Source organism: Trichomycterus rosablanca, chromosome 17, assembly GCF_030014385.1.
Source record: "Trichomycterus rosablanca isolate fTriRos1 chromosome 17, fTriRos1.hap1, whole genome shotgun sequence".
Taxonomy (NCBI): domain Eukaryota; kingdom Metazoa; phylum Chordata; class Actinopteri; order Siluriformes; family Trichomycteridae; genus Trichomycterus; species Trichomycterus rosablanca.
This window is the reverse complement of record NC_086004.1, coordinates 13,046,615-13,060,857: the sequence shown is the minus strand read 5'-3', so window position 1 is coordinate 13,060,857 and position 14,243 is coordinate 13,046,615. Positions and strand designations below refer to the sequence as shown.

General features: G+C 35.8%; 1 protein-coding gene across 3 annotated transcripts in view; it reads left to right on the top strand.

Annotated features, from left to right (window-relative positions):
- Positions 1 to 4,143: 4,143 nt before the first annotated feature.
- Positions 4,144 to 14,243, top strand: part of nr5a2 (nuclear receptor subfamily 5, group A, member 2) — a 79,880-nt gene continuing 69,780 nt past the window's right edge. Inside the window, exons 1-4 of one of the 3 annotated variants that reach the window (XM_063012389.1) lie at positions 4,144 to 4,585; positions 6,599 to 6,717; positions 8,384 to 8,525; positions 13,047 to 13,705. In XM_063012389.1, the coding sequence (XP_062868459.1) occupies positions 4,504 to 4,585; positions 6,599 to 6,717; positions 8,384 to 8,525; positions 13,047 to 13,705 (1,002 nt within the window). In that variant the 5' untranslated portion in view covers positions 4,144 to 4,503. Of the gene's footprint in view, positions 4,586 to 6,211; positions 6,347 to 6,598; positions 6,718 to 8,383; positions 8,526 to 13,046; positions 13,706 to 14,243 lie in introns of those variants that run through there. The other 2 variants (XM_063012390.1, XM_063012391.1) reach the window with 2 other exon arrangements.

Here is a 14,243-nt window from a genome sequence, read left to right as displayed (position 1 = left end):
TGGAATAACGGTCAGATTCACTCTGAATGTATCTGTGTTTAGCTGGAGTTTCCTCACTGTTTCACTTTTAAACTTGTGTTACAGCTCAGGGTTCTGAGAACTTGTAAGAATCAGCTTTTTTTCTTTCAGTTTTTTATATAATATTTGTGTTATTTTCAGTGTATAAGTGTCAAAAACAACCCCATTATTGTACATAAGCCTAAAATATATGCAAGTCAATGGGACCATGGAACGCATTAATAGGTTAATAGGTTTTCCACACATCCTTATGGGGAAAAAACCTTAAAACTCAACGTCACTCCCAAAACCAACTGACACTGAGTTTCAAGGTATATATATATACAAAGTGGGTTGATTAAACACGAATAGGCAATCAAATGATACATAAATGCTAAGAATGTTTTCTCCTAGAAATTCCATATTTCATACTGGGTTTTAAAGATGCATTTAAACTAATTATTATAAGAACATAGACAAAAACTAAACCAGGATGCTGATCGAGTTTTACTAAATTTGTGTGGAATAACTGTCAGATTAACTCTGAAAGCGTCCACATGTATCTGTGTTTAGCTGGTTTTTCCTCAATGTTTCACTTTTAAACTTGGATTTGGAACGCCTTAACAGGTTTTCCATACATCCTTATGGGGAAAAAATATCTTAAAACTCAGTGCCTTTTAAACTCAACGCCACTCCCAGAACTAACTGACATTGAGTTTTAAGGTATCACTGTGTGTATATATATATATATATATATATATATATATATATATATATATATATATATATATGTGTTTCTATATATTTATATTTGCTGATCGAATTTTACTCTTTTTATCAACCTGTTGCTGCGTTCTTTTGATCTTCAGATCTGGCGTTTCCTTCAACCAGAGGACCCCCCACCCCTCCACCCCAGCACCTATCCCCCCCAACCATCACCCGGTTAATCATTCCTTCAGTACAATCCGTCAGCTTGCGCTTATCTCCCCGTGTGTCACTTTATAACTGGCCGTTATCAAGTCGTCCGTGACCACGTGACCGAGCCAGGCCAATCAGCGCCCTGTGTTTGGAGTACGGTGAATCGCGAGTGGCGCTTTTTGAACGCGGGTCACCGAGGCGGCTCGGCGCGTGGCAGAGACCGTAGCGGAGAGATGCGAACCGTGCGTAACGCCACCACATTAACACACGGTGGAAAATGAGTAATATAAACTAAACCCCCCAAAATTAAACAGTCCATCGAGAGAAAATAAAATGAATAAAGTATAAAGAAGGGTTTAGTTTTAAAACATTCACTGGAAAAGACGGTTTTGAGTTTTCTTTCTGGTCCGTACTGCTATGCTAAGTTCTGAGGTGGAAGCAGGACCAGTTGACTCGTGTGAGGATGTGTCATGTTTAGGTAAGTTTAGGCCTTAATTAATGCTATATCTGTTTCTGTAGCCTACATGACACCTGCAACCACATGAAAGTAGGCCTTATCAGCAAATTCATAACCGTGCTTACTCGTGACTTAACTTATATTGCCTTATCCCTAAGCTGCACAGCAATAGTCGGTTAATAGTATTATAACGTAAGGCCACTGTGTTCCTGGCTGCAAAACGGTTCCTTGTTTATGTTTATGTTTGTTTAACTTGAATAATTGACAAAGGCCTGTAGCCATACCTACTGGCTGGCACACTGTTAAATGTTAACAGTACTCCATACACTACATTTTACTGCATTTAGGCATTCCTTTAATATTTATCTCCATTACTTCAGCAAATGTGCATAAATTCTCATTATGCGTCAGCAAGCAAACAAGTACATATTGAATTTTTATTGGATAGCATCTGGACATTATTTTATGACATGAGATGATAAATGTCAATAAGAAAAAATGGCTGTGTGAACACTGGGATACCAAAAAGAATCCAAACAATACAAAATCAGTCTACATGTTGAAACGTTTTGTGCGTTTTCCATACATCTCATTGGTATTTAATTTATTATAGTAAAACTTTGAAGACAAAGTAAACAGCTGTATAAAATTGTTTTAGTGGAATAGACATGAGAACTATAAAACCTCAAGATGAAAGTAAACTGTATGTAATAGGATGGCCTGATATTAGCTTTTAATGTTCTGGGGCTGTAACTGTGTCTAATGTTTAAATAAAATGACAGTATTTTATATATACATATATACATATATATATATATATATATATATATATATATATATATATATATATATATATATATATATATATATATATATATATACATACATACATACATACATATATATATATACATACATATATATATATATACACACACACACACACACACACACACATATATATATATATATATATTGTTTAAATAAAAATACTTTGTATTATATGTATATAATATTAAAATGATAAATTGATATATATATATATATATATATATATATATATATATATATATATATATATATATATATATATATGTATAATATTAAAATGATAAATAATCAAATTAAACAAAATTAAACAAAACTTTTGTTAGTTTTATTACTTATTTATTAGTTATTATATCAGAATCAGATTTATTGGCCAAGTATGTGAATTTGGTTCCGGCTGGTGGTATCTCTCAAGCAATGTATACCTTAAACATTAAACACAAAATATACAAGCTATTATATACAAGCAATATACAGATATGTAAGTTAGCAGCATGTTTACAAAAACAGTAAAGTGCACAGCATGTAGAATGAGTATTACAAAGTGTTGTTAATTGGCAGCAGATGAATATTATTAGTTATTTTTATATTGCAAACAACTACCAAAAATAATTCAAGACCCAAACGCATTTTTTGCCATTTTATTTAATTAACAAAGTGATTAAACTATTTATCTGGACTGTACTAACATGAAAACAAAATCAAATAGCTAAACACTATTTATTAAGGGCAACAATAACATGGTAATAATACTTAAATGTTAAATAGGGAAAGGTCAGGAATTAAAAATATTACAATTTCAGTACACACGCATTAAAATTAGAACTTTGCAGCCTATAACACACCCACGACCCACCAGGTGAGAACCAATGAACTGACGCATCGAATGCACCAATAATTAGCGGTCTAATAATAAGTACATCCGTAAATTGCACATTTTCCAATGAAATTTCGTGTCATTAAATAGTTATCCTGTTGAAGCAGCACATTCAGAGTCGCACTGCTCATGAACTTGTGTGTTTGCGCATTACTTTGTTCTGATCCGCAACGTGCGCATTAACCGTAAAACATTTTCCGATTTTTTTTAGATTTATTATTCTTTTTTTATTCTAGTAGCCTTTTAAATGACCATATTTATGACCAAAGACATAGCATCAGGCCTGTAATAAATAAGACAATTTCTTACAGCTTTGGACATGGTTGCTTCCAGTTTAAGTGAAACTAAGATTGTGTCTTTAACTGAAATTGTTGTTTTTATAAAAAAAAAAAAAGAAAAAAAAAAAGAAAACGAGATACAATAAAATGCAACGTTTGTTTAATTACTGTTACAATAAGTACCTCTTCTTATAGCCTATATCCAGGATGTCATGTTTATACAGTATTTATTATGTTGTTTACAAATTCTTTATTCATTTTAGTGTTTGATCATTTTATTTTAGACTATCACATTTTATTTAGATTATTTATAAGCTTACTTTTTAGGCTACCTATTAAGATACCTTGCGTTATTTAATCAGCAGTGGATTAATAAACGTTGTAATACCTGTAGACGCGTGTGCAATCGAAACCTTTTTTCCACTAATTTCTGTGAACGGACATACGAACTGACTGACATACCTGCATATAGTAGTTTGATCAGATAGCGGTGAACTATCTAGTTTGTTCTCCGGCGTTACAGGTCCGGATCAGTCGCGCTTAACAGCTGAGCTGTGGAGAGCCCACAGCCCGGTGCGCTCCGGCTCCGTTTAAGCAGTCCGATTGGACAACGTGAGTGATGTCAGCGCCCAAAGCGCGCCTTTGATTGGTGGACGTTGTGTCGGTGCGGAGTAAACAAAGCGGCGAGGAGACGTTTGAACTTCACTGTGTCCGCACAGGCTGCACAGACGCGCTGAGTCCGACATAGCGCAAACCTATTAGCTCTGTTATCGTGCCTAAAGTTTGACGGCTTAGTTTATGTCTCGGTTTATTTAGCCTGTAAGCCACTGGTAGGACAGACAGGCACAGTGGTATTTAGTAATAATCCCGTTCGTTCTTAGCAGGGCAGAGTTGACACTTCGGTCACGCTGTTTTGCGCGTAATCGGACTTTTCATCTTTCCAGTAAACTCTAGGCCTATAACAGTTTGGTGCGCGCAAAGGCAAAATGAACTGCTACATCAGCCGGTTTTTGCGTTGTCCTGTCTAAAAGGCGATCTGCAATCAGAGCTCAGAAAATACCTAGGATTTTTTTGGAAGCGTCTGAGCATCTCTCGCGTTATCACGTCCAGGTGGATCGGTGTCTCCCTTTCATTTTGGCAAGCCTGTCATGCTGCCTAAAGTCGAGTCGGACTGCCTGGGACTCGCTCGATCGCATGGGGAGCAGGGCCATATTCCTGCAAACATGCAAGGTAAGCAAAGGCTCCATGTGTTGTTTTTTTAAATGAGTAATTAAAGCGATCTGCTTTATTTTTATGCCCAATATTGAAACACATGGCTGTCAGTGAGCCTTTAAAAACGTGGTAGCCTGATGAATGGAGCATGACACTTAAACTAGATCAGAGAGGCGATCCTCGTCTTATCACTGTTTGCGTAAGGCGTGAGAATAGCAATTTATGACTATTTTGCAATACCCGGTTTGAATAATGAAATTCAGCGTTCGAAGAATATTGCTTGTTTACTTTTGATCGTGGCGCTTTTCTACGACAGACAGGAAATACCAAGACTTACGAAGTTGTTAGACTTTAAATTAAGGCGTCAAAGTTTTACTACGTTGAATTAGGGTTGTCAATGCATAGCTGTATTAATGTTTTGAATATAGTATAAATATAATGAACTATTACCCAGCCTAACCGAGGTGGATGCATCCAGTTCACTTTTATTGAACTAACTTTGCACTAAAACAAGCTAATAAAAATAGTATTTATAATTTAATACAAAATAACCTTTGAAACATGATCTAAGACTTTATGGACATAAATATTTCGATGTCGGTAAATTTGTTTTGTGTAATTACATGATAAATTGTGGCATAATGCTGGAAAATGTTTTGTTTTAATTACAGCTGCATCAATTTTAAAAAATCAGTATTTTAAGAGACACAAATAATATTTATATATTTTAATAAATGGTCTAACATAATCTTAACTATGTGTATCTCAATGCATGTTTGGGCTTTTACCATCTAGACAGCATATTTCTATTTATTTTTCTATTCTATCTACTATTGCTTTATGGGAAGTTGTACAGGTCTTGAAATTGCTCACTTAATTGTTAAGGAAAAAAAGGAATAGGTAATAAAACAAACCATGCTTTGCAATCATTAAATCATTAATAGACTATAGATTATAGACTGTATAGTGACTTAGGACCGGCAATTAAATCGATTTTCAACGTCGTCAGTACATCAGCAATTGCAAATATATATTATATATATAATGTATATATATATATATATATATATATATATATATATATATATATATATATATATATATATATATATATATATATATACACACACACACACACACATATATATATATATATATATATATATATATATATATATATATATATATATATATATATATATATATATATAATGTATATATATATACACACACACACACACACACACACACACATATATATATATATATATATATATATATATATATATATATATATATATATATATAATATAAACGGACAGCAGTTCTAATGTATATATGCAAGCATTTTGTAAAGATTATAATGTGAAGATGAGGTTATAGAATACAACTTTGAGTGAATAAATGCTGCAATAAACGGATTAATTAGTTTCACACATAAGCCTGTAGTTAACTGTGCGCTTGAGCTTTGGCTCGGCCGCCGGGTGAACGCACCACACCAACGCGCGCTTCTCTACCAATTTACGAGCGTTCATGAATATTAATAGGATTGGAAGTGACGGCTGCCCTGTGTGCCATCATCCTCCACACTATACACACACACACACACACACATTCATGAACATTTCACTCGATCAAACTTTTCTCTTTCCAGACAGTGTATTTGTTAGACTACTGCAGGGTATTAACGCGCTCAGCAAGCCTGGTCTACACCGTGCTCTGCAAGACCTTTTGCCAAACAGCAAGCAAATACTTAATACCACGCTGTTTAGAAGCCTTGTAATGACAATTATTTTTGTGTTTATATGTATCATTTACACTAGTTCATTGTATATAAAACGTGTTATACATTTAATAAAATGTGAGTAGTAATATATGTACTGGAATGCAGCATTAAACAGCTCAATAGACAACAATAAAACTAAAACAAGCAAATACTTAATTATACACTTTATGAAAGAATTATAATTAAACAGATTTTTTTCAGAAAAGCACTGAGTTTTGTGTTTTGCATGCACTTCTGCTTTGCAGCCCCACAGTTTAAAATGATGGACTATTCCTATGACGAGGACCTGGATGAGATGTGTCCCGTGTGCGGAGACAAAGTGTCTGGGTATCACTACGGCCTGCTCACCTGTGAGAGCTGCAAGGTACTTCTGTTGTGTTTAATTAATATTTGACAAAAAATATATATTTATTTCAGGAAAATCTTGTATATACAGCAAAAATATTGTGTATTTGTGGTAGATTTTAGAATGAAGAAAGCTAATTTTGTATTTATTATTTGTTGTGTATATGGTATATGTTACATTTTGACATTAGTTTGGCAATTTAGGCGAACTGTTTAAACTTGCAAAATCCAGATGTTGAGGGTTTAGATGAACAAGATATTAAAATGAATAGTTTTCATAACTCTGGTATATGTACATACTCCTACACGTCAAGTTAAAAATGACATGTAATCACAACTGTACTAGTAGTTTTATCTGTATTAGACACAAGTACATACATATACAGATATTTTTTCTGTTGCTTTTAGACATTCCTGTGCTGCTTACATATTTGTACATAGGCTTTTATTTGCTTTTGGGCTGTAAGTAATCAATGATTACTAGAGCTTGGCTCATAAACCCACTTTAATAGGGGAAAAAGTAGCACCATAAAAGATTACAGAAGCTACACTAAATACCATTTCTCTTACACTCTAACTACACATTGTACGTTGCAGTTAAAATACTCAAGGATATAAAAAATGATCAGATGCATAACTGAATAAGAGTGTGGCTTTAGCTGGTGAGCCAACATTATTTTTAGATAGGCATGAAGCACTGAATGAAGGGAATGCAGAACCACATTTTATGGTTGAGTGTGTGTGTGTGTTTGCGAGTTCTATGCAGTATTGATTGTCTTAGTTCAAAATGGGGCAGGTTTAACAACTCTCCCAATGGTGCTGATCTGGAATAAGTTAATGCTTTTTCCCATTTGATTTTCTCTCATTTTGAAAATGAATTCATCTCCTTTGAAAACAGACTCGTGTTAGTCAGCCGCTCTAAATTATGAATTTAATTTATTGGATTTTTACACTACTTCTAGTGCATGTACAAGACTAGGTAAAGTAAGGCGTAAATACATCAAGCATATTTAACAGACGATCAAAAGTAAAAAAAAATACATGTAGGTAATTATAAATACAGGAAGGAAATTTATTTTGATATAAAAAATTCAATGGATAAGTGCAAAATTTAAAGTGAACCTGTGGCATGTATTATATATACATTGGAGAAAAATAGGACTAGAAAAATATAATTGTGTATGTAACTGATGACTAAAATAAATACACTTCACGGTGTGACAGCACTACAGCTTTTCAGGATTCAGTAATATGATACATTACTAGTGTGTAATTGTGCTAAATGTAGCTTTATTTTAGGGACCATGTAACAGATGGCATTGGAGTTTTGAAATGTCCATGTGGGTGTGATTATTTGGGTCTATACTCTTGTTTCTGTTTATTCATGCCAGTGTGCCTTCACTTGTCTGTTTTTTGTGTGTGTATGTCTGTGTGTGTGTGTGAGCATGTGTATATATTTGTGTTTGCTCAAGTAAGCGCCGACTGGCCAGCATTTGTTGGCTCTTCGCTTTTTTCCCTACGTATCAACTTGTGTGGCCTTGACTGCATTTCACCCCTTATTTCTGTGTAAATGAAAATGAGTGTGTGTATGAGCGAGTGTGTGTGCTATATGTCTTTGGACAAATAGCACATTAACAAATGCCGAGGGTCAAATGTTTGACATCTTCATTCATCCTGCTCGGCAGGGCTTCTTCAAGCGCACTGTGCAGAACAACAAGCGCTACACATGTATCGAGAACCAGAGCTGTCAGATAGACAAGACTCAGCGCAAGCGCTGCCCGTACTGCCGCTTTCAGAAGTGCCTCACCGTCGGCATGAAGCTGGAAGGTAAAAAATCCCTTGATGGTCCATTTAACTTTTCTACCTTGAAAAGAAAACTAGCAACTTTAATAAAAATATGTATCTTTAAAAATGTAGATATGTTTTAGAATTTATTTGTACTACTAAAATGCACATTTGTAAAACTGACCTTGTGAGTTTTTTGTATGAAAGGTTCTGATTTCTGTGAGTCTTATTATTTCTATAAAACCACATTCTCAGATGACCTTTAACTCAGAAGCTCGTTTAAGACCATTCATTTGCTGCCATTGTTGACCTAATAGAATAATTCATTCATATATTGTTTTTCCTCGCTTCATCCTGGTCAGGGTCTTGGTGGGTCTGATTCATTGGGTGAAAGATAAGAAACACCCGGATACTTTGCCAGTCTATCACACACACACACACACACACAGTCAGACACACACACACACAGTCAGACACACACACATGATCACACACACACACACACACCCTCAAACTTTGGACAATTTTAGTAGCTCCTACTGGCCTGACTCTGCTCCCACATATCTTTGGACGGTGGTAGGAAACTGGAGCACTGGAGGAAACCCACACATACACAGAGAGAACATGCAAACTTCAGACAGAAAGGACCCAGGCCGGCCGGCTGGGGACTCAAACTCAGGCCCCTTCTTGCCGTGAGGCAACAGCACTACCCACTGTGTCACTATGCCACAAAGAATTGACTCAAAGTCTTTTAATAGTGCAGTAAATATTTAGTATTTTCTGTTGTCTAAATAAAGCCTTTACTTTTTCTTTTACTTATAATTTAAGCGTTTAAATTGTTTATTTGATATTTAAGAGTTGGTGGCTAAAACTTAATTTTAGCAGTTTGTCAGAGCAAGGAAAATGAGAGCAAGGCCAGAGTGTAACTATTTTTTCCCCCAGAAATTATTAAACAATGTCAAAATGATACAAAAAAAACTAATAAAAATATGCATTGATTAAAAGTCTGCATTGATTTAATTATATTCTAACCAAAGTATTTTAATTAAATAGTTCATATTGCAGGGGAAGCTTGGTATATAAGCTTGTAATATTATAAGTTTAAACAGGGGTCTTTTAAATGAGATTATTGCCATATATGTTAAATAATAAAGCAATTATTATTATATAAACTAATCACATTTTAAAAAACAGCTTAGATATAACTTCCATATTGTAGGCCATACAGAATATTTTGCCAATTATGATATTATTATCAATGACTTAATATAATGAACATACGTGTTGACTTAATCATAATAAAAACATATGAGGCATAAAAGCATATGCCTTGTGAATTATTAGTAATAGTTCTGTCATCCCTGATTGTGTCTATATAGAAAAAGGCTTCATCTCCTACTGTTGCCACTGAGAAAGTTAAGCACATAGAATATGCCAGACTGAGTGTTTATTCATTCCATTTGCAAGCAATGTTGCGCACAAGGGAGTGTAAAACGATTTCAGTTTCATCAAACGTCCATTATCCATTTTAAGGAGCTCCATGAATCAAAGCGTCTTACAGCACAGGAGGGTGGATATTTAAGACAAGGCCCCGGAGTGAGAACAAGCCAGAGTCTTGCCTCTTAGCACTTAGGGAGCCTGCTGTCACATTACATATGCATTGGTATCATAGCTATTCATGTATGTGCATGGAGCCCGTGCTCAGAGTCGGGCTTCAGCGGACATGACAAACAGTATGTCAGGATCCAGCTAGGAGAGGCATTCATATGGCCGTGATAGGACAGTGAGCCTCACGCACACTACGCTTAATATTCCTGTATATTAAACGCACATAAATCAGCCAATAAGTCGCATTGACTTGCTTTTAGTCCGACTGCACACACACACACACACACACACACACACACACACACACACACACACAGAGAGAGCTAAATATACTTAAACAGCAAACACACACACAAACTCATCAGCAGATGTTTATAGGGATTAATACCTACATAGGCTTCTGCATCAAAACAAATACTGATGCACACATAAACAGAAGACCTTTCACTCCCCCACTTCATCTTAGAGCAAAAAATTCAGTATGACATGCATGTAAATAAGCGTTTAATTAGGTACTAAAAAACCTTATCAGAGAAACAAAGAAGAAAGGAATGAGTGGAAGCAGGGGTGCATTGGGAGTTTTTGAGGGCACAGGAGCTATAACCATGCAGGTTTCCTTCTAATTGTGATTTCCCAAAAGGGCCGGTTATTAGTTTCCAGCTCATTAATTTGAATGTTATGCAGATTCATTAATACTTAAAGTTGCCACAATTATTCATAATAGATTGCCTTTTTTTCTTGAAATGAAGCTTTTGACATTTTATTCAAATCTAGAAATGTAAAAATCAAAACAACATGTGTCATTTATGGATTTTGTGGCGTCACGGGAACCGTCGCAGGCCCCTCCGAGACAGACGCACGTGCAAGAATTAATACACACACTGTTCTGACATGAAACATTACAATCAGCTGGCAGTGAGCTTTCCCTTCTAATTGTTTTATTAATCTGATTTTCTCCTGCTCCAGCGTGTGGTCTAGTTGTTAAATGACTGTTCTAGTAAGTTAGTTTACTAGTGAGGTCGTGATTTGTGCATGTATTTATATGTTTAAAAATGTAGATCCTCAAGATCATTTTTTTGTTGACAGTTAAGGGACTAAAAGAGTAATAATTAGGTCAGCATCATTTTTTCTCCAGCACTGAAGTGGACCACTTCATAAAGACATCAGAACCTTGGGCATTTATGTGTTGTATTGTTTACAATTGCCAGACTCTGGTACAAATTAAAATCATTTATCATAATGTAGATAACATAAGGATATTTGTTGTGTAGTATAATTTTGTGCTATGTTTTTTTTTTTTTTTAGATTTGTTATTGTTTTACACTTTGTAAAGTGTGAACTGCTATTCTAAACAATATAGTTTAGTAACTAATTAGTCATTATTTTATTAATTACTCTACATATTAGTAGTTATAATGTGATATTCCAGGCTATATACATCAATCAGGCATAACATTATGACCACTGACAGGTGAAGTGAATAACACTGATTATCTCTTTATCACGGCATCTGTTAGTGAGTGGGATATATTATTCAGCAAGTGAACATTTTATCTTCAAAGTTGATGTGTTAGAAGCAGGAAAAACGGCAAGCATAAGGATTTGAGTGAGTTTGACAAATTGTGATGGCTAGACGACTGGGTCAGAGCATCTAAAAAACTGCAGCTCTTGTGGGGTGTTCTCGGTCTGCAGTGGTCAGTATCTATCAAAAGTGGTCCAAGGAAGGAACAGTGGTAAACCGGCGACAGGGTCATGGGCTGCCAGGGCTAAATGATGCACGTGGGGAGCGAAGGCTGGCCCGTGTGGTCCGATCCAACGGACGAGCTACTGTAGCTCAAATTGCTGAAGAAGTTTATGATGGTTCTGATAGAAAGGTGTCAGAATACACAGTGCATCACAGTTACAGGGCTGTTTTGGCAGCAAAAGGGGGGCCAACACAATATTAGGAAGGTGGTCATAATGTTATGCCTTATCGGTGTATGTAGCTTATTAATAATTACCACAATCAACTAAAAACCAGAAAACTACAACAATCATTTATGATAAATGCATATTTTCATAAAAAGCTTTAATGTAGTAAAAGGCCATGTAAACTAAGCTTTTAATTGGTATAATTCATCCCCTTAGAGGTAGGGATTTCATGGTTTTGAGCTCCTAACAAATGGGTTTAATTACCCATTTATACCACAACATTGTAACAATGTAATTCAACTAAATTTGTCATTATTTGTCATTATTACAAAACAAAAACAATGGTAACAATAGAGAAAAAATGGTAATGAGTTGCTGTTTTACATTTACATTTTCAGCAGACGCTTTTATCCAAAGCGACTTACACAATGAGCAATTGAGGGTTAAGGGCCTTGCTCAGGGACCCAACAGTGGCAACTTGGTGGTGGCAGGGCTTGAACCGGCAACCTTTGGTTTACTAGTCCAGTACCTTAACCACTGAGCTACCACTGGTTTTAATCAAGCTCTAGGCCTAATTTGATAAAGGGTTGCATGACATGGAATAAAAAGTATCAGTAATGTCAGTAAGAACTGACAAACATTCATATTAAATCTGTCCCATTAAAAATTGGCATATTCTGCTCCCAGGTTGAGCAAAGAGCTTGTAAGGAGTTATGAAGGCAAAGGGGGGGTATACAATTTTACTAGCAATTCTATATATTTTCTATTAATACTATTTAATAATGTATAATCACTTTATGACACACATTATGAAACAGACAAATTATTTTGTTGTAAGGTTATGCAAACATATGTATTTGTCATTCAACAGTTTTCAAATGAGCACATGATCACTTTTTGTACAATACTGATAGGTGGAAATAAGTGGATATAAGTAAAAGTGTCCCTTTAACATAAACACCAGTATGGATTTCATATCTGAAATGAATGAATGAATACATTTGTCATTTAGTAAGGATTTTTTTTTTCTTTCCCCGACACAAGCCGTGAGAGCGGACCGGATGCGAGGCGGTCGCAACAAGTTTGGCCCGATGTACAAGCGGGACCGCGCACTCAAGCAGCAGAAGAAAGCGCTGATCCGTGCAAGCGGCCTCAAACTGGAGGCCATGAACCACGCCATGCAGACTGCACCCGCTGACCTCACCATCTCCTCCGCCATACAGACTATCCACTCAGCTTCCAAAGGCCTGGCACTGAGCCACCATCACCACCATCATCATCACCAACATCATCAACATCACCAGCATCACCAGCCCACAGTAGACTACGATCGCAGCCCCTTCGTCCCGTCACCCGTTAGCATGGCCATGCCGCCACAAAGCTATCAAGCCTACGGGCACTTTCAAAGCCGGGCCATAAAGTGCGAGTACCCTGAACCATACGCCAGCTCACCCGAATCGTTAATGAGCTACGCGTACGCAGAGGCGCCAGGCTTTCCACGCTTGGTAGCCGAGCTGCTAAAGTGCGAGCCGGACGAGCCACAGGTGCAGGCCAAGATCATGGCTTACTTGCAGCAGGAGCAGGCCGGACGCAGCAAGCACGACAAGCTCAACACGTTTGGCCTCATGTGCAAGATGGCAGACCAGACGCTCTTTTCTATCGTCGAGTGGGCGCGAAGCAGCATCTTCTTCCGCGAGCTAAAGGTAGGCGGAGCTTTGATTTTTTACTTTACACTGGCAGCATTAAAAAAGGTTGAAGTCTATTTACTGTAAAGCAGTGGCACACATACCTTGATCAATATTTTTTTTTTATTATTTATGTAGTGATTTTTATAGTGGAATTATAAATAAATCTACTATCAACCAATCTGAGGTAAATTTAAATGAGGGAAAAGTAGTACTTGTTTTTATTTTTCAAGTCTTAAATGTTTTTCAATAAATTTCAATATTTATTTTAAGATTTAGTTTTATGGGTAGTTATGAATATTATAGGTTTATATATTAGTTTGAACAAATTAATATACCCTAGTTACTCTAATAATAACAATAGAATTTAATTTATAAGTGCCTTTCAGGACACCCAAGGACACTGTACAATTCAAATACAATCAAAAGAAATGACAACCAATAAGGTACAATAAAAACAAATAAGAATACAGACAACACAAAACAAGCCAGAGAGAGAAGGTAGAAGAAATAGAGATAAAAGAAGCTTAAAACCTAAAGATTCAGAGACCAGGAT